General features: G+C 40.9%; 1 protein-coding gene across 2 annotated transcripts in view; it reads left to right on the forward strand.

The window, feature by feature from the left end:
* The first annotated feature begins 1,270 nt into the window (after positions 1 to 1,270).
* The window catches only part of TTC21B (tetratricopeptide repeat domain 21B), a 57,516-nt gene continuing 33,966 nt past the window's right edge, over positions 1,271 to 24,820 (forward strand). Inside the window, exons 1-12 of one of the 2 annotated variants that reach the window (XM_075180726.1) lie at positions 1,271 to 1,403; positions 4,226 to 4,355; positions 4,465 to 4,575; positions 5,947 to 6,113; positions 6,556 to 6,678; positions 8,400 to 8,557; positions 11,331 to 11,415; positions 13,117 to 13,215; positions 15,641 to 15,833; positions 21,882 to 21,979; positions 24,038 to 24,238; positions 24,367 to 24,496. In XM_075180726.1, the coding sequence (XP_075036827.1) occupies positions 1,371 to 1,403; positions 4,226 to 4,355; positions 4,465 to 4,575; positions 5,947 to 6,113; positions 6,556 to 6,678; positions 8,400 to 8,557; positions 11,331 to 11,415; positions 13,117 to 13,215; positions 15,641 to 15,833; positions 21,882 to 21,979; positions 24,038 to 24,238; positions 24,367 to 24,496 (1,528 nt within the window). In that variant the 5' untranslated portion in view covers positions 1,271 to 1,370. The remainder of the gene's footprint in view (positions 1,404 to 4,225; positions 4,356 to 4,464; positions 4,576 to 5,946; positions 6,114 to 6,555; positions 6,679 to 8,399; positions 8,558 to 11,330; positions 11,416 to 13,116; positions 13,216 to 15,640; positions 15,834 to 21,881; positions 21,980 to 24,037; positions 24,239 to 24,366; positions 24,497 to 24,820) is intronic. The other variant, XM_075180727.1, reaches the window with a different exon arrangement.

Genomic DNA, 24,820 nt, shown 5'->3' on the forward strand with positions numbered 1-24,820 from the left:
GATGAGGCAAATCATGGCATTGTTCTACACCCACAGCGGAGGTGGGACGCTATTTGTATTATCGCGTCGCAGGGGGACAGAGCATTATGACACATGTTGCCTCATTAAATCCCTTTAGCATAGACTTCATGGAGATAACCTCTGCATCTCACAGAGGACAGGCCTGAAAAGTCAGCAACTATGACATAGACCTTCTTTGGATGCAATGTAGGTGGTTAGTGTCCATTCCTATGGAATTCTACAGGGACTTTAACAAGTCCCAATACACAAAACAGCAAGGAGTGTTCATTCAACAAGGAAACTACTGAATGCAATATAAACACTTTTGCCAATGCTTGTGTGTACTTATTAATATATCATAGTATGATGTTTTCTCAGTGCTTCACTTGTTTACTAAGCACTGTGAAACAAGCGCTAAATGCTAACATTTAGCATCTGTTTCTATTACACACCAGGAAGCTTTGGGTAAGTGTTCCCCATATGCTCATGCATCTCTATCCAACTACCTTTTTACTAAGAAAAACAGATGGTTTGTAAAGGGCAAACAGCCAAAAACAAAACAAAAAAAAACGAAATAAGAAAATAGAATTAATAAAGTTATATATTACCATAAAAATATTTATGTTGCTTCCTGAATAGACTTGTCCTAGTCATGGCTTTGCTAGTTTACATACATGGTATTAGGTAAGTACATCAGAGCCCAGTATTAGTTATGAATTAATTAATGGTGCATTTCAATTAGAAAAAAATAATAATAATGATAGCAAATAATAATAACAACAGTTTTGCAATATTTGAGATACACTACTGCTATAGCTATTTCCGCAATTTATACAGACTATTGGTTAACCTGTAGCTCTCTAGCATCGTGGAACTACAAGTGCCAGCACGCCCTGTAAATTTACACAGTAGTATTGCCACACGCTACCTTGGCTTCATACATTTTTTCCAGGTCAACTAGCTTCGGCAATAATATTATAGGTAGGGCACTAGTTGGACAAATTCTCGAAATAACGCTCTACCTATTACAATATATTGCTAGTTGCTACAGTAAATCAGTCTCTGTTAAAATGTCCGACTCCTTTGAGAGAAGTGAAGACAACTAATAGTGTAGTTAGTATATACTATTTTACTCTAGTGTGTTACAATCGGCGTTCTGACATTGAGAAAAAAATAGATTACCGATGACGTGTTGGGCACCATTTATGTCTCCATGAAAATGGCCGTCCCCGTTGTTAGGAGGGACAGTTACGTATGTCCGGTAGGAGGGGCGCAGGGCGGAGCTAAGGATTGGTCCACAGCTTCTCCTCGGTGTTCCGATCCAGAGACCAGAATGTGTGTGTGAGACATCTCCCGGGCAGAGCAGCATCATGGCTGCAGATACTGCCGCCTGCAATACTCAGGTGGGAGCACGTACATCCCTGTGATGGAAACGCTGAGTGCACCTACCTGCTTACATCTCTGTCTAGTTCAGTGTTGGCTAACCTGTGACACTCCAGGTGTTGTGAAACTACAAGTCCCAGCATGCCCTTCCAGCAATAAGCTGCTGGGACTTGTAGTTTCACAACACCTGGAGTGTCACAGGTTTGCCAACACTGGTCTAGTTATTGAGATACAGCATGTTATGGGTTGTTATTGCTTAGAGCACTGAATCATTTACACTCTATTATATAAAAACGTCCACTCCCATAAACTTTGTTTTTATTGTTATTATAGTTATTAACAACGATTTTAGTATATTTAGTGCTTACATCTTTATTCAGATTGATATTAAAATTAAATTGTTACAAGCAGCTAACATTGGTATTTGAATCAGAGTTTCTCATGATCCTAGATACCTTAAACCCAATTATAATGATGCAAGTGTTGGGTGCATGAATGTATACCTGGTACTTGCATCATCAACATCTTGAGTATGCTCGCTGACACATAACTGGAAATGGCATCTTGTTAAGTGCTTAACAACAATGCAAAAATACTTCAGTATCTGCCTGAATGGGTGACCTAGTTTTATCAGATTGCACATAAACGAGAAGTAGACAGGAACCATTATTGTAATTTGTTTTTTTAAAAAAATCATTTGTTCATATTGTTTTTCACCCAGGGGTCTAGATTAGTACATGATGACTTGTTCCATGTCTCGCCTGCACCTCTGCAGCATTAGATCAATGTTATGAGTGTCTATAGATGCTGGCATGGGTTGTATCTTCCCTGCATCTAGCTGCGTCATAGCGTATGTCACAATTATGTTACCACTTACTCAAGTGCCTTGTAAGTGTAGATTGAATTGTCTGTTCTGCTCATTGAGTGCCAGCAAACAATCAATAGTCCTGACTGATTTAAGATTGTATGGTGATTAACAGTTACATGTAACAACAAACTGTCTAGACAGTCTGACACACTAAACATAAGCATTTGTTGAGTAGCGTTTAGCCCTAGATGCTGTTAAAGATGCTGGAAAAATGCTGCACGCTTCTCATAAGTCCTCATGCTGGTGCAGGGAAAGAGACAGCCGGTCCTCATGCTGGTGGAAGGAAAGAGACAGCTGGTCCTCATGCTGGTGCAGGGAAAGAGACAGCCGGTCCTCATGCTGGTAAAGGGAAAGAGACAGCCGGTTCTCATGCTGGTGGAGGGAAAGAGACAGCCGGTCCTCATGCTGGTGGAGCGAAAGAGACAGCCGGTCCTCATGCTGGTGGAGCGAAAGAGACAGCCGGTCCTCATGCTGATGCGGGGAAAGAGACAGCCGGTCCTCAGGCACAGTGGCGTAGTGGTTAGCACGTCTGCCTCACAGCACTGGGGTCATGAGTTCGATTCCCGACCATGGCCTTATCTGTGTGGAGTTTGTATGTTCTCCCTGTGTTTGCGTGGGTTTCCTCTGGGTGCTCCGGTTTCCTCCCACACTCCAAAAATATACTAGTAGGTTAATTGGCTGCAATCAAAAAAAAAATTGACCCTAGTCTCTGTCTGTCTGTCTGTCTGTCTGTGTCTATAGTAGGAAATTTAGACTGTAAGCTCCAATGGGGCAGGGACTGATGTGAATGAGTTCTCTGTGCAGCTCTGCGGAATTAGTGGCACTATATAAATAAATGATGATGATGATGATAGTTTGCTATGTGTTTGTGTCAGTATTGTTTGTCCTATGCATATAAAAAGATTGTACAAATGATGATTAAAAGGAAATTATGGCCTCATTTAAACAGTGTCATACAAGCAGACATATACAGCCAGGTAGCTGATGCTCTTAAACAATTACTGCTGTCCACTAACTTTAAAGAATAATTTATGTTGAGGTCTATGGATATGGATGCTCGATTCTCCTCTTTGAAGTGGACCTTTCACCTAAACACAGTGGAGGCATACATGTTGTAGGCTGGAACCTATATGCCAAGAACCAATGTCATCACTGAGGCCCTTCCATGGGCAAACGCAGAATTTGTAGAGGGGGGTTTCCACACTGCACCGCCAGTGGGCGTGACCAGCATGCATGGGGGGCGTGGCTATAATTTCAGACAGTGCTTGGCTGCTCTCCAACTCTACCTATTCCTATAATATACATGGGCAATGCTGCATGCACTACTGTTAGATGCACGCAGCTCTCCCTTTTCAAGCAGAGCCTTGTGAAGTGGGGACAGGGTCCAGCCACTTCAATTATACAGTGCCCCATGCTTGGAGGGGGCTTTCCAGGCACCAGGAACCCCCCCCCCCCCCCCCTCGGTTTGCCTATGCCCCCCTAACTAATATTCATCAGACCTATATTCATGAATTAATTAGCTACGTTCTCAAGCATAGTAGCTCAGCCCACAAAATGACTGTTTTCACTGGGTGTAGGTGATAGGCCCACTCTAAAAGATCATTGGGCTCCTAGACAAGCCTGACTGGCTCGTGGCAATAGATTATTTGTCCACTCCTTGTATAGAAGTCTGTATATACCCTCCATTCTCAGGCCATAATCTTTTCAAGCGATTCTTGTAAAATTAGCAGTTATTGTTTCACAAAAGGCAGAGAGGGAGCCCCCTCTATCAGTATCCTGTGCTTTTCTTCAGGTCGTGAACATATTTTCCACTCATTTTCATCATAGCGTATACTGTGTTTTTACTCAGAATTCAAGATACCTCTTTGAAATAACAATGTGATGATATTTTTAAAGTAATATGAATGTTTAATGACTGGGGATTTCCAGAAAAAAAGCCACAAACTTACTATAGTTATTGTTTCCTCTTTTTAGGCATTAATAAATTATTATTGCCAGGAAAAGTACTTTCATCATGTTCAAACCTCAGCTAATGAGGGTCTCAAGGAGTATGTTAACGATCCTGTACTTCTTTTTTTCCGGGCCTTTGGGATGTTAATGGAAGGTAATCAGTTTTTGTTGAAATTCTCGATTAATACTTTAACTCTTATTCTCTGTGAAAAATGTAATTTTGCCACTATTTCCCAATAACTCGTTTATTTTGCTCACTATAGATCAGGTGTCGGAGTCCATCCATGAACTGGAATTGATGAAAGACAACTCTGATATCTCACTATGTTCTCTTATGGCTTTAATTTATGCTCACAAGAAAAGTTCATGTCCAGGTAAACATCACAACTTACCTATAATTCATGATTATATGCACCGTCATGTAGTATAATCATTTTCAAATATATCATCATCGGCGGCTATTTATATAGCGCCACTGATTCCGCAGCGCTGTACAGAGAACTCACTCACATCAGTCCCTGCCCCATTGGAGCTTACAGGCTAAATTCCCTAACACACAGACCGAGAGAGATTAATGTCAATTTAGTAGCAGTCAATTAACCTACTAGTGTGTTTTTCGAGTGTGAGAGGAAACCCACGCAACACAGGAAGTACATACAGGGCCTGATTCATTAAGAAAAGTAAACAAAACCTTGGCAAAACCATGTTGCTTTGGAGGGGGAGCTAAATTTAAAATGTGGGGATGGATTTATATTTGTCCATGTCCTAGATCAACTTTAAATTGCTTTGTAAAAATAAATCTATCAAGTATTTGTGAAAAACAGCCAGTATTTAACTTATTTGCAAAATAATAAACTAATATGCACCCATTCATCATCATCATCATCATCATCATCATTTATTTATATAGCGACACTGATTCTGCAGCGCTGTACAGAGAACTCATTCACATCAGTCCCTGCCCCGTTGGAGCTTACTGCAAAATTCCATAACACACACACAGACAGACAGAGAGAGAGAGACTAGGGGCAATTTTGATAGAAACCAAATAACCTACTAGTATGTTTTTGGAGCATGGGGAGAAACTGGAGCATCCGGAGGAAACTCACGCAAACACAGGGAGAACATACAAACTCCTCACATATAAGGCCATGGTCGGAAATTGAACTCATGACCCCAGTGGTGTGAGGCAGAAGTGCTAACAACTTAGCCATCGTGCTGCCCTACCCCTTGGATTGTAACATGGTTTTGTCCAGGAGAAAACTTCCTCATATATTGCCTTACTTTCCTTTATGAATCAGGCCCACAAATTCCACACAGATAAGGCCATGGTCTGGAATTGAACTCATGACCCTAGTGCTGTGAGGCAGAAGTGCCTATATGTGACCTTATATTCATACAGCTTATGCAGCAGTGTAATTCACTATTAAATTGCCCACCATGACCTGCCAATCATAATTAAGCTGCCTGACATGATGGTTTAAAGGGTATTTCTACATTTGGTTATTTTAGACCATATCCCTTACTTCCCAACGTTGCAGAGCAGCAGGCATTGTTATGGATGTTCAAGTCCCTTTTTCCCTACCGTAGTAGTAGATGCTAAAGTCACTTACCCTATTTGTACACAATATAATAATGTAAGTAATAAACAGTCTTAATAAATGCAAAAGTTGCATTTTCTATATAAAACTATGCAATATAAATTGACATCTTGAGATAGAACAAGTCACTTTACGTTCATGTAGACAGAGTAACCATTCAGAAGCTGGAAACGAGAATGAAGGAGCAGCGGAAAACAGCGGGACATAGAGCCTTATATTATGCTGGGCTATTCCTGTGGCATGTGGGACGCCATGATAAAGCCAGAGAATATGTGGACAGGATGATCAAAATATCCAATGGCGACCGAGACGTAAGTAGTACTGCTCTGTTATACACTACAGCCTTATCAATCTATTAGCTGTAATGGTTAATACAAAACGTCAGATGTTTTGCTATGTTCCTATGACTTTAAATTAAACTAACAAGAAAAGATGACATGCAGGTATATAGCGCCAATCACTAGCAGCCTTGGGATGAATGAACTAATTGCATAAGAGATCATAGTTAAACATATTTTGACAGGACATTATGGGAATATTCTCAGCTAATTTTGTGACTCCTTTTTTTAAGTTTTTTTCCTCAACGCAGGTAGTCCATGGGGAATTAAAAACGGTTCTATGTCAAATTGACATCAAAAACCATTTTATGAAGTGGAGTAACAGAATTGTATTAGTTCTGAATAAATCATAGCAGAATAGACTGTCTTTATTGTCTGATGAGAGGAAATGAAATTAGAATGTCTGGTTTTGCAGGGATTGGTCTTAAAAGGATGGCTTGATTTGTCCTGTGGGAGAGAGGCTTATACTAAAAAGGCTCTGAAGTACTTAGAGGAAGCACTGCATGATGGAATGGATGCGTTCGCTATGATGGGGAAGGTAAGATTACCAAAAATAAAAGTCAATGTGTTTTGCAGGTAGAATCAGCTGTGGAAATCTTTGTAGTGATGTGGTTTCAATAGTTTGCCTTTAAAACATAGCTGCTTCTTTTTGCACTTTTTTTCGTCAGAAAAAAAAAAGAAAATGCCCATCACTTAGAGAGTGATGGGCAAAGGGGTAGATCAACTTGTGAGAACTCCCTTCCTGGGAGGGGAGATCTCCCTGGCAATTTCTGGGGTTGTTAAGTCCCACCCCTCTACTTAACTAACAGAACTGACCAGCATCCAGGCGTTATCCCTGCTGTCCCGGGAGCCCGGGAGAACTCCCAGAAATGTTGTAGTCTCCCACACATTCCAGGAGAGTAGGCAGCTATGCAATAGATGTGATATCTAATTTGGGGTGTACTGTTTTGAAAGAAATACATTGGGAAGAGAATATATTTGGATTACTATTGTTTCAATGACACTGAAATAACTTTGAATTAGTTATAGGAAATAAAGTCCTTGTAACCTTTCCTCAAAAACACAAAATATTAAACTGGAATTACATTCTATTTCCCACCCGTTTATGATCCACCTTTCTTTTCTTGGTTTATACTTTAGTCTGCTTGTAATTGGGTTAGATACATATAAAAAAAAATAAAAACAGTGCTGACTCCTCACCAGTCCCATTCCCTGCAGTGTCGCTGCCAAGTTAGGCTTTAGACACATAAGAATCTTGGGAGGGCTGGTGCCTGTAGTAATACCTACTACCGGTCATATGTAGCCCTGGTGACTCTACTTGAGAGCCATTCGTGTAGAGCCCATATTTTGTCCCAGGACAGCTCAAAATCTTGCCACTGGGCACATTTATGTCTTATTGAGATAGTTGACTTAGTAATCTTTCTTCACTTTTCTTGTCACTTTGTGGACTGAACACAGATGTGAGAAACATGCTGTAGGTATTAACCCCTATCCTGAAACGGGTATTTTTCACTGGCAGGAGTTTTAACCTCCGATTGGACACAAACATGAGAAAATCGCGCATGTAAATTTACTGTGCGAGTGAGCTGGAACTGTTCATTTCAACTTCCATTTGAATAAAGATAGGTTTTTCTAACTGTTGTGCAGCACCGAGTGCCCAAAAGTCTTTTCTTAACTGAAAACACATATCAGGGAGATCTCTTGGTTTTGAGTTTCAAAAAAATACAGGAGCCCTTGAATTGGGCCCATCGACCGCAAATGGTGGTGGCAGCCATTCTTGTAACTTGACGGGCTTAATCCTCATGATGGTTGTATCCACTGTGTGTAGATGATGGGACTTTAATTATACCCTATTGCAATTATATATTCTGCTCAGATAGGCCTAAATGATCACTACTTCTATATGCATGTATATAAGTGTAGTGTGTGTGTGTGTGTATATATATATATATATATATATATATATATATATATATATATATATATATATATATATTAGTGTGTGTGTATATTAACAATGTGACATTTTGTCGACTGAACCACTATTCATTATATAAATAGAATATTGGCTCAGACCACTGAATAGTAGGTGTGGCCTCATTAGTGATGTCACTACATTCTAGTCCATTTAGTAAGTGCTGTAGAACACACCTTGGCCTAAGTGATTGTAGTTTTTGTTTTACTTTTATCTTTTATTACAAATACAAATGAAATGTTTCATTCCATAGGTAGTTTATGTATTTCTTCCTATGTTTGCAGGCTTACTATTATGAGTCGCGACAGAATTATTCTGGAGCCTTGGAAGCCGTGCACAAAATAATAGCCAACCATCCAGACTTTATTCCTGCTCTCATTAAGAAAATGAAGCTACAATTGGCTTTGCAAGATTGGGAACAGACTGCGGAGACAGCGCTAAGGTTCAGTATGCAGCTTACACCCCACCAATGTGTCAAGTGCTTTGTTTCCAGATAGTGAGAGATATTGAGAAATGTGTGGGCTGGTGGCATTTCAGTTGCTAGGAAAACAGCAAAGAACCAATTATGGATTGAAATTGTTTAACTGATTTTGAAAACACTGAGCTGGTGATCCTTTGTAGTTGAAGCATGTATTAGAATACCCTGTAGTTTGTGTTTGTATGCTGGATTTGTAACTAAAAATATCACACTTCTTGTCCCCTCAAATACCGTGGCGTTCACTTCATTGTAAAAGCAATTATTGGAGTTTACAGCCGGTCACAGCTCCGCTTAACGTGAAAGGGGGTTAAAGGGTTTAATGACCAGCTATTGGCCAAAGGTGGTGTTTTTTGTTGTTGTTTTTTTTTTTTTAACACTAGCAAGTATGCATGTTAAACGCATTCACTTTGACAGGCTAGCGTTAAAAGTATAATTGTTGGCATTCCCGATGTGTTTACTATAAATTTGAAAACTAGAACATCATGCATTCTGAAGACAATGGTAATGGGTATGATGAATCCAGAAAGAATGTTTTATATTGTAAAACATGTTTACTTGCATTTAAAGAGCATTAAAAGCGCATGTGTAAAAAAAAATAAAACAACAAAAAAAAAAAACCTAGTGGGTACTCGCCTTTGCCAGTGACCTTTGGTCACACCTTAAGCTCTGACAATTTAAAATGCCATGAGCCACAGAAATGATGATAAACCTGTATGTATCAGCCCCTTAGGTTGGAAGCCTTAACCTTAGCAGCTCTGACCATTGGCAAGAAGGAGGAGGTGTGTGATACCGGTGCAGTCTGCCACTAGGACGATTAGTGGGAGAGGACTGGCAGTACCACAGGTTACCGCCGCTTCTCCTGATCAGTTGTCAGCCAGGGATTTCTAACATTTATTTTTTTTCCCAGGCCATTTTCTGTCAATAATGCAGAGTTTATACTCTTTGTCCTTTAACCTAGGACTGCTCTCTGCACAGGGCTAAGCTGTGTTGTATCCAAGGGCAAACATATAAACACCCATGCTCAGTTGCTATAAAATCCTTGGCAAAAAGCACGAAGTGAAGCTAGAAGATTATGCAATCTCTTTAGTAAATGTTGCAGGAGAGCACGTACAAACCAAAGTCATTTCACGGTGGGTCGTTTCCATAAAGTAATTGGAGCACATTTTCCGGTTGATCAAACTTAATAATTACTGCATCATTATTTAAACGGAGGTGAGAGGTATAAGTCCCAGATCATTCAGAAGCCTATCATTACTAATAGCTCCACTGGGGCAGAGAGTCAATAAATGAAAACTCTGTACAGCTCTCTGTATGTCACAGAAGAACTACAGAGAATAAAAACTAAAACAGCTCTTACCAATTTATATTACCTATATATCTGTATTACTTTCCCTTTACTATACCTTACACTTGTGATTTGGTGTGTCATTTGGCAGCTCACTTAGTTTGACATAGACACCAGTGTTAAAGATGAGTCCGTAAGTTCTTGGTTAAGAATATAATGACTCTGCGATACTTATCTGACCTCTGCTGCAGGGAAATGATTAATCTTTTGTTTACAATGGACACTTATCCTGCGCTATTGGGGGTGGATTGAAAGCTGAAGTTGAGCACTTCTGGAATATATCACACACCCACGGATAATGCACACACAATATGTCATGGAAAGATCCGGATAAGTAAGATGTTTTGAAAGCGAATGTTATTTGTTCTTGGCACTGGGAATATTAATATACAGTCTAGGCAAATGATTTATTTTCTTGCACAGTTCACACTTTGAAGAGACTACGCTTATTACGGAGAGTAGAGGAGAGTGAACATTGTGTGCTTTGTAAATCCATTTGAGGCATTGGTCCAGGCATTTTATTTTCATGCACGGTCTGCTTACAGAGCATTGGACTTTAACGTATGTTGCTCTGTGAACGAGGGGAGTGACCTTCCATAGGGATAAAGGATTCCGAAGCCTATCAGGCTGTGAAAATGCACCCTGCACAGAGCGCACTTAACAAGCCCGTAACGACACATTGTTTGTTTTAAGGAAATGCATAAAAAAGAGGCATCTAATTAGAAGTAATCAAAAATTCACAGATCATAAATCTTCTCTGGCCCAAATGACTGGTGTACTGCATCATGTTATGTGAACGGTCGTCACGTGACTCATTCTTCACATTGATTTGACACCCAAACTGTTGAATATGATAGATTGCAAACTGGTTTGCATTTTGTACATGTGCATTGTGATGGATTTTAATTAGAGATGCTTGGGCTCGGTTTTCTGAAAACCAAACCCACCCGAACTTAGGGGATCCAAGTAGGCTCGCGGGTCGGTAATTTTGCGTGTCCTCAGATATGAATCAAGCCAAAAAATCATTGTTGCATTGTCGGATCTCACGGGTTTTAGATTCCATAAGTACCTCCCTCCCCAGGAGATCCAACGCCATTGCTCACACAGAAACAGGGGTAGCAGTGTTCTTGTCACTCTCCAGTGCCATTGCTCATACAGAAACAGGAGGGGTAGCAGTGCTCTTGTCACTTGACAAAAATTGACTGTAAATGACTGTAAATTAATGTTATTGAGGTTAATAATAATTTTAGATAAAAAATAGGGATCCAAAACACACGAGGGTGGTTTTGCCAAAACACGAAGTTAATCCAGATCCAAAAGCAAAACACGGGGGTCAGTGAACATCTCTAGTTTATAGTAATGAGTAATACAGATTTTCATTTTCCCTTACAGGTTGCTACAGAAAGACAGACACAACCTGGAAGCCATCAGGATGCTAGCCCTTCATTACCTGTGCAGGGAGGGGAACGTACATGAGGCATGGTTTTACATTTGTTTTTCTTATTTAAAGATTTAGCATTGGATGGCAGAAAAGAACCAGTTACCATCTATTCTACCCATTTCAGAGCCTAGATATTTTGTTTATTTTTAATGATGTGTGGGCAAGCAGTGTTTGGTGGGGGTTACCTCTACTTGATGGTAGATGTAGGTCTTGTTGTGCTGGGCCTTAGTACAACAGGATGTATGTACAATCTCCCTATTATTTCCGACCTCTCCTGTCAAACTGGAACTGCGTGTGATATGATCTCCATCTCTTCTGCAATACAGCAGTAAATGACAAATGTCACTCACCAAAACCATGGCTTTTTGTATGGCTGTCGTACAGAAGTGTTTTGAGTGTCACACAGACTAATGCCCAAATCCGTAAAGAAGATTTGAAGTTTTGGGAATTCTCACAGACTGTGACTACAATTCCTCTTATGAATGTGGCATCCTTCAAGGACACGAGGTTAGGCAATCTTCTTTTTCCATCTCTAGTTGAGCACATAAGTCAACCTTTGCAGCCATTTGCATGGCTAAAGAGACTTCACTTGGGTGGAACAACTCCTGGTGACGTTGCACAATTCCGCTCACAGGGCAGAGCTTATGCAACTTGTCTCAAATATCTTGGATGCATTATCCTACATGAAGGGCGCAACCCTTGATTCTGCCAGCCTAGCAGCTAAATTGTTGGGCAATTTTGTGGAGGCCTTCAGAATCCTCTGGTTAAAATCTTGATCGGTGGACAACAAAGATGACTGTCTGCGATGCCTCTTTCAGGGAAGGCCGTCTACGGGATCTGGAGAAGATAAATAAGGGTTTTCAAGAATAAACTAAAACCTGTTAATAGCTCCTTTTGATCGTTGAACCCCAGGCTGCCTCCTTGGTGGCAAAGCAGGACAAAAAAAAAAGAAGCTCTTTTGCATCAGAAATGGCAGGGCCCTCATCTCTGGTGACATTTGGTTGTATTCTGTGTACAAACCCCCTGAATATGCAATCTGAGATGTTGGATATCCTTTTCAGAGCTCCCTGCCAACCATTTCTTCATCTCACAGGTTTTCAGATTCCCAGGGTACAGAAATGGTTGCCTTTTGATCATTCAAGGACTGCTGGGTGCTGTGGTCATTTGTCCTGTCCTTAATCATATTTGTAGTCTATCTTTCCTTTTGCTTCTTTCAGCCAATGTTGAATCCCTCAACAAATTCTTTGGAGCAAGAGTGATTAGAGAGGGAGTCAGTCTGGGTGGTTATTCAACCAATAAAGAAAGGGGAGTTTCTGGCATCCATGGATATAAAGATGTCTACCTTCCCTATAACCTGGAACTTATGGTTATCTCTCTGACCCCGAGCATCTATACCATTGGTGGCTTGTCTGAAGCATCAGGGGTGCATTGAATGCCCCAGGCTACGAGGGAGGCATCTCGCATCCTGCAATATTGTTTATACAATTTTGGCTACTTTTTGGGGTGGCCAACTGGAGAACAGAATTAATGAGTCGACAGCATCAGGCGAGTGGGCCTGGGCTAAGTGTTTTGGGACCTTCTACAGATCTAGATTTCAATGTAATATTGCACGTCTTGGTTTTATGCATTATTAGTTATGTAGTTTATATCATTACATATGTGCTTACACAGTAATAAAAGTTTACTGGCATTAGAAATAAGTATACTATTACATCTAACGTGCTTTTCTAACTCTAGGCAGCAACTAAACTGGGAGATTTAATCAACACTATGGATCAGTTTGAACCACACAACGCTCACCTGTACTATAGCATGTCGTTAGCCTTTAGCAGAATGGTAAGTGATGTATGTGATATATGGTACGTGAAATAATATCATTGATTTCTACTGGTTGCAAATTAGAAACATGGAATTTGATAGCAGAATAGAACCTACAGGTCCATCTTCTCTGCCATTTTCTTTGTACGCTACAAACTGATAATGTCAAAACGCCTTCTGTTTAAAAACTACTGATGTTTTTAAAATAGTTACATTATGTATATATTGTACATATTTCTTTTAAAAGTGTACCTGTCGACTACACAATGTGATGGCCGCCATTTTATGAGCCGAACCAATATTTAGTTAATCCGCTAACTACGCATGCCTCAAACGATGTCACTAGTTCGTAGCAAATTGATAAATTATATTCTTATGAATAGCTAACATAAAATGCTTTGCTGATTGTAGGCGACAGGTACACTTTAAGAGACGTATCATTTTTGCTAATACCCCATTCACATTGCCTAAAAGAACCGAGTTTTTGCCGACGCGAGCTCCGACGAACCGGGTCTAGGTTCAGTGTGAATTGGTCCCGGGGCATCTACCCGGTTTGGATGACCTGGAAATAAGGTTGAGTTTTTTGCAGGGTTATTTCCGGGTCCAACCCAGGTAGCCGCCAGTGTGAACGATAAAACCCGGGTCTCACCGAACACCATTTAAAAGTTAAAAAAAAATTAAAATCATCATCATAAGAGGAGCCAATCAGAGCTCCTCTTGTGATGTTGCCAGGGAGACCCAGGCAGACCCGTGTTCAGTGTGAGGATGGTCTACCTGGGTATTTGTCGGGGCGGGAGGCTCTACCCCCCGGCAATATCCCGTGTTCATATACCTGGGATATTGCCGGGGTGGCAATCTGAAAGTGGTATAAGAGAACACATGTTTCTGGGCAAAGGCTCCTAAATTATGAGTGTATTTTTGCTGTAATGCGATTTTCATTCTAAAGTGTAAATGCAAACATTTTTTTCAGTTGCAATCTGCTGGTCCAACCCTATTTTTTTAATCAGCAAAAGCACCACCACTCTGGAATTAAATTTAAAGATTAATAACTTTTATTTGTGTGCTAAATTGTACCTGTATCTTACACATTAGGATGTAGCCATTTGTAGGCTGAACCAATATTTTCAATGCAGCCTATTAGTGCATTAGGAACTAATGAAGTCACCAAAGCATGAGGCGTTTTTACCTGATGCCTCACAGATGTCACTGGTTCTCCGGGAATGCATATGTTGCAGTCTCAATACTTTTGCCTCATGCCCTGGTAATGTCACTAGTTCATTATGTACTTGTAGGTTGCTTTTGATGAATATTGTTGTAACCAGAAAAATGGCTATTTCCTGTGGCAATTAATATAATGTAAGGACCTGTCATATGGCCTGAGTCATTAAGGAAAGTAAGGCAATTAAAGGAGTAAATGTTTTCCAGGACAAACCATGTTACAATGCGAGGGGTGCAAATGAGTTCATTATTTTGCACGTAAGGAAAATACCGGCTGTTTTTTCATCTAGCACAAAAATACTTGATGGCTTTATTTTTATACTGAAATTTAAAGTTGTTTTAGGACATTCCCTACCCCAACTATAAATTTGTCCCCACATTTTAAATTTACCTCCCCTCCAATGCAACATGGTCTTGCCCAGGTGCAAAGTTACTCCTTTTTTATGCTTTGCTCTCCTTAATGACTCAGGCCCATAGTCTTAATCAATTAAGCAGTAATTGGCATCTATTTTCATAAATTCCAATTATTTCACTATTGCATTTCTTTTACATTAATGTTGTCTATAAAAGTAATATTTGAAACCACAGAAATGAGTAAATGAGACTAATAAAAGCAAATGGCTATCGTCACATCATATATGTGCTATTAACATATTGTTACAAAGTAATCATTTTTTGTGTTACTCCATGAAAAGAATATTAAAGTGTTTGCTACTTTTGGAACCTTTTCTTCTGGTGGCATATTAGAATATATATTGTTTTACTTTATGGACGTTATATGACAAACAATGAGAAAAAGAAAAAAAACAAGTGGCGCAACCCCAAATTATTTCACCGAAATGTGATCACGTACTTCTGAGTTTAACAATGCTAAATAAGAGTAATTTATATATAGTTATAGAGATGAGGAAGAAAGGTGGGCATGTTGGTTGTAAGATTTCATGAAGATATGCTGTGCCCGAGGTTGGGTGCAGGCTACCATTGTGCGGGCATTAGATCCGAATAGCACTGGATCGTATAAGTGTAAGGGGAGATCGGATCTGGACTCCCCTGCACTGCTATAGGGGCCACCACCACACAGGGATCTCCTGGTGACAACAAGGCAATAAGAGACTTGAGACTACGAAACTTTGGATTTAATGAAAACAGAAATGTTTTCCACACCATAAGAGTTGAAGTTGTAACACTATGAATGAATGTCTATGTTCTTTTTGTTTTTTTTTAGTGTGAACGTAACCAGCTCATCCTTCAACATACCTATACATTGGTGGAGCGCGCAGTTAGTTTGGCTCCTCATAATCCCACCTTTGCTATTGAGCTTGGCTATCAACTCTTACTACAAGGTCGGGTTAAGGAAGCTTTAAAATCATTCAAAACCGTGATGTCTCTCGACGAGTCCAGTGTGCCTGCGCTTACCGGTAAGAGATGATGATTATGATGTGATGACATTTGGTTTGACTCCTTCATGAAACAACCATTTTCGATACATCCCATCATGTTCTATTTCCTATGGGCACATAACTCTGATCTTGTAGCCTGTGGAATTAAGGGATGTCTTGAAAGTTTAGTCTTGGGTGGAGTTAAATATGTTAAGCTATAATACAGATGGTCCAATGGTGCTTCTTTAGATCATACAGTAGTCTTGTTGACGACACTCCTTAAACTTTCCATTCCCATGACTGAGAAGTTTATGGAAGATGGGTGATTATCAATACTGCTGCCTGATAAGAACAAGGTAATAGGTGAGAGGTGTGTAGCACTTGTCCATTGGACCCATTGAAGGAAGTGCTTTACTCAAGGTAGATAGAATTCTTTATAGCATAATTCATTGAACTCCACCTACAACATAATTTTTAGTTTTGGGTGTAATTCTTCTTTAGTGTGAGCATTAATCTTTAATAAAAGTGTTTAACACTGGTAAATTCATGTCCACCTTGGTGTCCTTAAAGGACCATGACCATTAAATTAGCAAATATAAAAAGAGCTACTAACAATTTCTCTTTCATCCTATCTGGGGGACACTGCTACCATGGGTTGTATGAGGGGAGCGTGGAGTTGGCACTTAACTAGTTAACTTGTTTAATGTATCCCTGCTGACAGACCCTTCCCCTCTGCAACCCTCGTAGTTCCTCAGTTTAGATTAAGTGCCCAAGGGAGTTGGGCTTCATTTTTGTGCCAGCATAGCTTTTTACTTTGATTTACGCTTTTATTCCTTTATTTTTTTAGGAAAGTTTTGGTGGTTTTTTTTGTTTGTTTTTTTATCTGTTTTTATATTATTTGAGAAGTGTGTTCTAGAGATGGAGAACACACTGCTTTTTGCGCAGCCACAATATACTGTCTTGTGAGAGCTGGATGGGCCAATTCCTTTCGGTCGGTTCCATTCCCGCTGCTTCCAATGGGACCTCTTAACGAAGTGGTCAGGTTTCCACCTGCAGTTGGAACGCCAGAGGTTAGGTTTGTCTTCCAAAGCAAGGGTGTCTCTTCAGTGGTGGTTGGTCCAGGATCACCTAGCGGTAGGCAGGTCCTTTGCCCCGTGGTCCCTGATCATGGTGACCACAGACGCCAGCTTGAAGGGGAGGGGGGCTGTGGCCCTTCACTTACGCCTTCAAGGCCTTGGTCGACTCAGGAGTCTTCCCTATCAATATTCTGGAGTTGAAAGCCATGCTAATGGCTTTTCAAGGCGCCCAGACCATGCTTCGGGGTTTTCCAGTCAGGTTACAATCCGACAATGTCACAGCAGTGACTTATGTCAACAGACAGGACGGAACCACAAGTGCAGGCGCAATGGCAATTGCAGCACAGATCTTTGCCTGTGTTCATCACAGGCATCTAGAACTGGGAGGCAGATTATCTAAGCCGTCATGCAGTGATGCCGGGGGAGTGGTCACTCCATCCGGAGGTCTTCCAGTTGCTGATCCGGAGATAGGGTTTCCCGGACCTGAACCTCATGGCGTCGAGGCACAACAGGAAGGTTCCAAGATTCTGCGCAAGGGCAAGGGACCCCCTGGCGGTAGCCGTTGACGTCATGACAATGCCCTAGGACTTCCGGTTCGGATATCTGTTCCCACCCATACCCAGGATTGACCGGGTTCTCAGAAGGGTAAGACAAGGGGGACTCCCAGTGATACTGGTGACTCCCGCCTGGAAACGGACAGTATAGTATGCAGACATTATCTCAGGGGCAGTAGGTCAAGGAGTGCGTCTACCACTGCAAGACGACCTCCTTCTCCGGGGCCCATTCCGACATCAGGACTTGCCATGGCTGACTTTAAAGTCATGGCTGTTGAAGCCAGCTTTTGGCGGTCTAGAGGTTACTCTCCAAGAGTTGTGAACACGCTGTTGCTCGTAAAAAAAAAATTTCAGCTCGCATCTACCACCGCATCTGGCGCACTTATATCAGATGGTGTGAGAATCGGCACTGCCATACGTCGTCTTTTCGTCTTCCCAGGTTTCTGGCATTCCTCCAGGATGGCCTGGATGCAGGTCTCCATTTGGGCTCTTTAAAAGTACAAATATCAGCCCTTACGGTTTTCTTTCACCTTTGATTTGAGGACATGTCAGATATTAGTACGTTTCTGCAGGGAGTCTTGCATATCCAACTGCCTTATGTTCTGCCTACGGCACCATGGCATCTCAACCTGGTACTCGATATGCTTAGGGGGCCTCCTTTTTGAACCGTTGAATTCAGCTAATCTAAGGTTCTTATCGTGGAAAGTAGCATTCTTTCTCGCAATTGTATCAGCTCGTAGAGTGTCAGAGTTAGGAGCCCTTTCGTGTCGTGAGCCAAATTACGGAGAAAATTCTATGGAATGTTTGGATGTGATCAGGGCCCTCCGAATTTATTTGAGAAGGACTTCCCACATTGGATGCACAGATTCTTTATTCTTTTTTATTCACATAAAAGAGGATGGCCAGCCTCTAAGCAATCCATTGCAAGATGGATTACTGCAACCATTAGTCAGGTTTACATCAGTGCTAACCGGCCGGCGCCAGGTTGACTTACTGCCCATTCTACTCGTTCGGTGAGGGCATCCTAGACAGCGAGACATGGGGCCTCAGTGGATCAACTTTGCAGAACAGCCACCTGATCCTCGTTTTACATTTTTACAAAATGATATCAATTCCATGTATTTGCGTCTACATACGCCAATTTTGGCCATAGTGCTCTACGTGCCGGGCTGTCAGAGCAGTCCCACCCTTAGGGGGGCTGCTTTAGAATATCCCCATGTTAGCAGTGTCCCCCAGATAGGATGAAGGAGAAAACACTTTTTTAATACTTACAATAAATTTGTTTCTCTGATTGCATCAGGGGTACACTGCGTTCCTTCCCTTCTGCTCTTCTGCTGTATGTTCTTTGATTGATCTATCTTCCTTGGGGCTTTGTAATTAAACTGAGGAGCTACAGGGGTTGCAGAGGGGAGGGGTTTGTCAGCATGGATACATTAAACATGTTAACTAGTAGAGTTCCAACTCCACGCTCCCCTCATACAACGCATGGTAGCAGTGTCCCCCAGATGGAATCAGAGAAACGCATTTATCGTAAGTATAAAAATCCTTTTTTTGGGGGGAACTGATCAGAACTGAAGATATTTGACATAAAGCTGTAAGGGTGGGGAAATATATGACAGATTTCCAGCAATCCCATTACAAGAGTCGGCTTCTTATAGCCGTAAACGGCTGGTAACAGAGAATACAGCTGCATAGCAAATGTCAATACAGTGATGACAGTTTGGATTGTAGGTTCAGTGATAAACTTCTGTTAATAAGGAAGATAATAATTAGTACATTTATATTTGCATCATGTTGTATTGTTTTTTATTCAAAAAAAATTCATTGATCCATTTGATCGGATTTTTCGTTTATCCCTTTACAGAGGCTGCCATCATATATTATATATGCAGAGAAACACTCCCACATATGCCATAATCGTATCTTACAATTTGAGCATGTGAGATGAGATCTTAATAATAATTGCTACATGTGTAACAACCCACAGCAATGGGGTCATGAGATCGGATCCAAACCATGGCCTTATCTGTGTGGGGTTCGTACGTTCTCCCTGTGTTTTCGCTCCCCTGGGGCAGGGACGGATGTGAGTGAGTTTTCTGTACAGCACTGCAGAATTAGTGGCGCTATATAAATAGCCGATGATGATTGCCCACTACTTAGAAACCATCGTATGGCTATTCTCAAGGCCTTGAGAAAGCTAAAACACTTTTGTCAGCCTTTGCCAGTGATGTTGTAATTTAAATAATGAATTGAATTCTAAATACTATTTTTATGTATGAATGGTATTCGCTAATAGGCTTTAGTATTTGCCCCAGTGCTGGAGGGATAGATCAGTTTAATGCTGCATGAATCTGAAGCAAATATAGGCAGACTGATCCAATAAGAGGTACATCTCGGTATCTACAATCTGTATACCTACGTAGTGATCATAGAGAATCACAAATAGCCCTGATATCCTATAGTTAATTTTATGAACTATTATTTCCATTATAGCTGAGTTTAAAGGACAATTAATTTAGACAACGATAAACTAGGGTGCTATGATTTCTATGATTAGAACAACAAAATAAGGAGACACAAAGCTTGTCAGTATTACTGCTTATTTTAATTCACAAGTTAAATAACTTTCGCACACCTTCACTATCTTCACTTGACTTTTTGTATTATAATCTTGCCGGTAGCAGAGATTAGGGGTCCTGCTATATACTGGATTATTTTTAGAAAATAATGACTAAAGATTTGTCATTTTAATAAAGGTAATTCTGTCTTCATTGATGTCCTAGGAGTGCCCCAATCTAATTACATCTCTTCTTCTTTTTTTCCAGAAGCCCGGCTTAGTCATAGAAAGGGGTTGGGGGGGGGGGGGGGGGGGCGCATTTTACACTCGTAATAATAGATGTATTCTTGGGATGTCTCGGCGGCTTTTGTGCTGCTGGAGTGCGGCTGTAGACACAACTGGAGCAATGTCATAATTACCTGAGTACGGTTATTATTTATTAACCGCTATTTATATCGCTCCAACATATTGTGCAGTAAATGTAAATCTTTGTCCAGTACTGAGAATGGCTGCTCAGACGAGGTACCAGCGCTGGGGATCTGCACCCCAAAAAATAGATATATATACAACCACAATATTGCGATGGTATAACCAAGTCTGCCACAAAGTACTTATGCACACATTATCTATTAAAATATTTTATTAAAACAATATGTAAACCACATAAAAGAATGGTAATGGATTCTAACCACATAAAAACATGTGAAATTGTATCAGTGCCACATAGGACAGATCACAACCTAGGTGCACCTACAAAAATGTCCAAAAATAGTATACAAATATAGTGCAGTCCAGCTACTATTAACGATACACTCCCATTATTGGTGCATTATATCGCAGGAGGATTCTCCATCAACCAAGGTTTTCTCACACCGCATATTATCATATCATAATATTACCATTCTTTTATCCATTACCATTCTTTTATTAAAACAATATGTAAACCATATTGTTTTAATACAATATTTTTAATAGATAATGTGTGCATAAGTACTTTGTGGCAGACTTGGTTGTACCATCGCAATATTGTGGTTGTTAACATATTGTACAGCACTCATTCACTCTCACTCACTAATACATTTTTGTTTGGACTGTGGGATAAAACTGAAGAACCTGGAGGAAAGCACACAGACTGCACACAGAAGTGCCCAGTTATATTACTCATGTCCCCAGCTCTGTGAGGCAGCGATGCTAACCACTGTGCAATCCTATAATTTGATATAAAGCAAGAGGGCAGTGCATATAGAACCTGGTGAATGCCCATTTGGCTACATATTAGTGAGCGGTAGAATGTTGCTGAATGAGGTGTAAGATGTAGGAACCATTATAATAAGGATTGTCCTGATAATGAGTTGAATAGTAAGGGTCAGTCTTCTGGGGTTTTCTAAAAATGTCTAACGTGATGTTTGCCGCAATAATTGTTTATTTTGAACTGAAGATCTGTACATATCCAGAAGACTGCTGCTGGGTAGTTATATCTAGCTTGGTAGATTTAATTCAACTATAAAACCTTTTTTCCCTTTAAATTGAAATTGAATTTGTTTCTGGAACATGTGGGTAAAATAACTGTGATCGGCTGTTGAATGCGTTCACGATGACAAGTCCACTTCTGTACAAACCTATCCAAGAAACTTACGGAGTCTACAAAATAGAAAAATACCCGTGAGGGACGTCATAATGAGGGGGTCACAGTGAGGATTTGTTCTGCCAGCATATTGTTATTTTCCACAAGCATCCAGCAAACATAGCACTCCTGTGACTTAGCACAATGAAAGCTTTCAATGAATCTACGCTGGAGGTGTTTTTCCAGCTCTTTGTGGCGGTGTTCGGGCTCACACATGAGACTTATTGGCAAGGGCTGAATAATATGAGAGCTAATGCATGCTGTAATAATTTGTAGGTATTATTCGATGTCAGCTAAACGAGGGACAGATACAATATGCTGATCAGCAGCTGGAATTTTTGACGGAGCTTCAACAGTCTATCGGAAAATCTGGGGTGAGTCAAACATGGATAAAGTGATTTATATGTTGGCTCGTCAGTTCTCAAACCTGGGCCCTGCAGATGTACATTCACATGATTGGAAGGTGTGATGTAAAGGACTCATTTGTATGTCTCTAGTTATATACATAATGGCCTGATTTAGAGTTGCAACCGCATATCTCGAATGTCCCCTTTTCCCTTTATGCATATGCACAGTAAAATGTGGTTGGATTGTAAGTTTTAAACAACTTGCACTTTATGCCTGGATAAGGGGATCAAGGATGGGCAATCACAGGTAGAATGCAGTAGCAGTAGAAGTGTAGCATCACCACTGAAGATGTACTAGTTACACCATAGTTGCTCCCGATTCCTAACCATCAAGGCAGTACAGTGGCGGGGGCGTGGCGTAGGATGTGAATTGCGCGCCATTGTGGCCCCACCCCCTTCTACAATTGGTCCGAAAAGTCAATTGCTGTTTAGAGGGCGGGGCCAAGTGACGCGACACGCTGGGCCTGTCCCCAACACCCCCCCCCCCCCAAATCTCCCAGAGCAAGCCTTGCCGATGTTGGCAAGTATGGGTTAGACTTGTCTGAATCTCTAGATACCCCTTTTAGGAGGCTTATATATTGTGGCTCACTAAGCCATGCTGTGAAGATATGTGCTAATGTTGATGATTTCTGTTGGCACAAGTAAAACCCATGGTCGCCAGAGCATGCTGGAGCTTGTGGAACTAGCAGTTTCAGCATGCCCTGGCACTCAGCGCCCACTGGAACATGTAGTTCCACAATAGTGCCTAAGTCGAAAAAAATACACATAGCGATTTTAAGTCTTTTAAAATAAAAACTCTTCCAAAGTCTTTGTTAGAGAAACATTCCTGAAGTATTAGTAGTACTTGCAGAGCTGTGACGAGAATGAATGAAGGGGTTGATATGCGAGCAGCCAATCAAATTGACTGGCTTGGCAAAACGTCTGTTCTCGTATTGACTCCTCGAGGACAGTTAAGTTCATTAATTTGTATTCCGGCTCCACAAGGATCATGTAGTGTTGTTTTCTTTGTTTTGTTTTATTTTTTGCAGCTTTCTCTACATAACACCCACCATGGCTGCTTCTATTCATCACTTTTTGTAAAAGCAGAGAAATAGGGTTCTGTTTTTTTTTTATAACTGCAGATTCCCTGTACAACAGAAAAAAAAACACGTAGACTGAAAATGTGTCCTCCCTGTGATTTATGTGTCCTCCCCAGGGGCAAACGCAGGATTTGTAGAGGGGGGTTTCCACACCATGCCGCCAGTGGGCGTGACCAACATGCATGGGGGCGTAGCTAGAATTTTAGACAGCTCTTGGCTGCTCCAACTCTTCCTATCCCCATAATATACATGGGCAATGCTACGTGCACTACTGTTAGCTGCATGCAGCTCTCCGTTTTCAAGCAGAGCCGTGTGATACAAGGGGAAGAGGTCCAGCCACCTCAATTATACAGTGCCCTAAGCTTGGAGGGGGGTTTCCAGGCACTAGGAAACCCCTCTTCGGTTTGCCTATGCTCCCTGTGATTTATGTCTCCTCCCTGTGATTTATGTCTCCTCCCTGTGATTTATGTCTCCTCCCTGTGATTTATTTGCTGCAGTGTGCTTTGAGTGGCTCTTTTTTTTAAGAATTCATTTTTAGCTAATAGCAATAATTGTACTGTGATATATACAGTAAGTACTAAAGGGGCATTTCATATACTATACCAAGTCAGGTCTCCGTCTAAAGCTGCCCATAAAACTGGTCAATTTGGCAGTTTTTGACCAGCTTTTCTCAGTGTGTGTAAATCAAAACAAGCACTCTGTCTAAGTAAAGTATGTTTGGGCTTGTTGGAAAACATTTGATTGCCCAATGGTGACTGTGTACCTGACATTGGGGGTATATGTGAACTGTCCCTTCAGGTCCAGTACATTTTAGACTACCACTTGTTTGATGTACATGACATCCAGTGGTTTGTCAAGTTTGTTTAACCTCCAATCGTTTCATGTGTGTCAACACAATGCACTGTTTAACAGTATTTTAATCATTTTTGGGTTGTTTTTTTTCCAGGAATTATCTTATCTACGAGCTGTGATAGCCATGAAGACCCAGAAAAAACAGGAAGAAGTTATCCACTTATTAAATGATGTCCTGGACAATCACTTCTCTTCTCTCCAAGGGCTGCCGCTTGGAATTCAATATTTCGAGAGACTAAACCCAGATTTCTTGCATGAAATTATTAGAGAATATCTAATTTTTTGCCCTACACAGGTAAATATATTACATTAGTTTAAACTGTGTTGTGCTGGTAAAAGAGATCTGTGTAATGCTACAAATTTTTGCAGATCTTGGCTCAGTGTTTATTGAAGAGATGGTACAATAAGTCTTTATTTTCCCAGCCTCCTGCACCAGGCCAGCCAGTGTCCCCCCTGCTAAAGCAGTGTATCTCTGTCCTGGAAACAGTAGTAAAGACAGCACCTGGTCTACAGCAAGCTGTGTTTCTGATTGCAAAAGTGAAATATTTAGCAGGTATGTCAAATACTCCTTATATCCTTACACTGTCTGCCTATCATCATCATCAGTTTTTTTATATAGCGCCAATAATTCCGCAGCGCTGCACAGAGAACTCATTCACATCAGTCCCTGCCCCCATTGGGGCTTACAGTCTAAATTCCTCTAACAGACACACATACAGACAGATAGACTAGGGTCAATTTTGATAGCAGCCAATTAACCTACTAGTATGTTTTTGGATTGTGGGAGGAAACCGGAGCACCCGGAGGAAACCCACGCAAACACAGGGAGAACATACAAACTCCACACAGATAAGGCCATGGTCAGGAATCGAACTCC

Source organism: Mixophyes fleayi, chromosome 7 (genome assembly GCF_038048845.1).
Source record: "Mixophyes fleayi isolate aMixFle1 chromosome 7, aMixFle1.hap1, whole genome shotgun sequence".
Lineage (NCBI taxonomy): Eukaryota > Metazoa > Chordata > Amphibia > Anura > Limnodynastidae > Mixophyes > Mixophyes fleayi.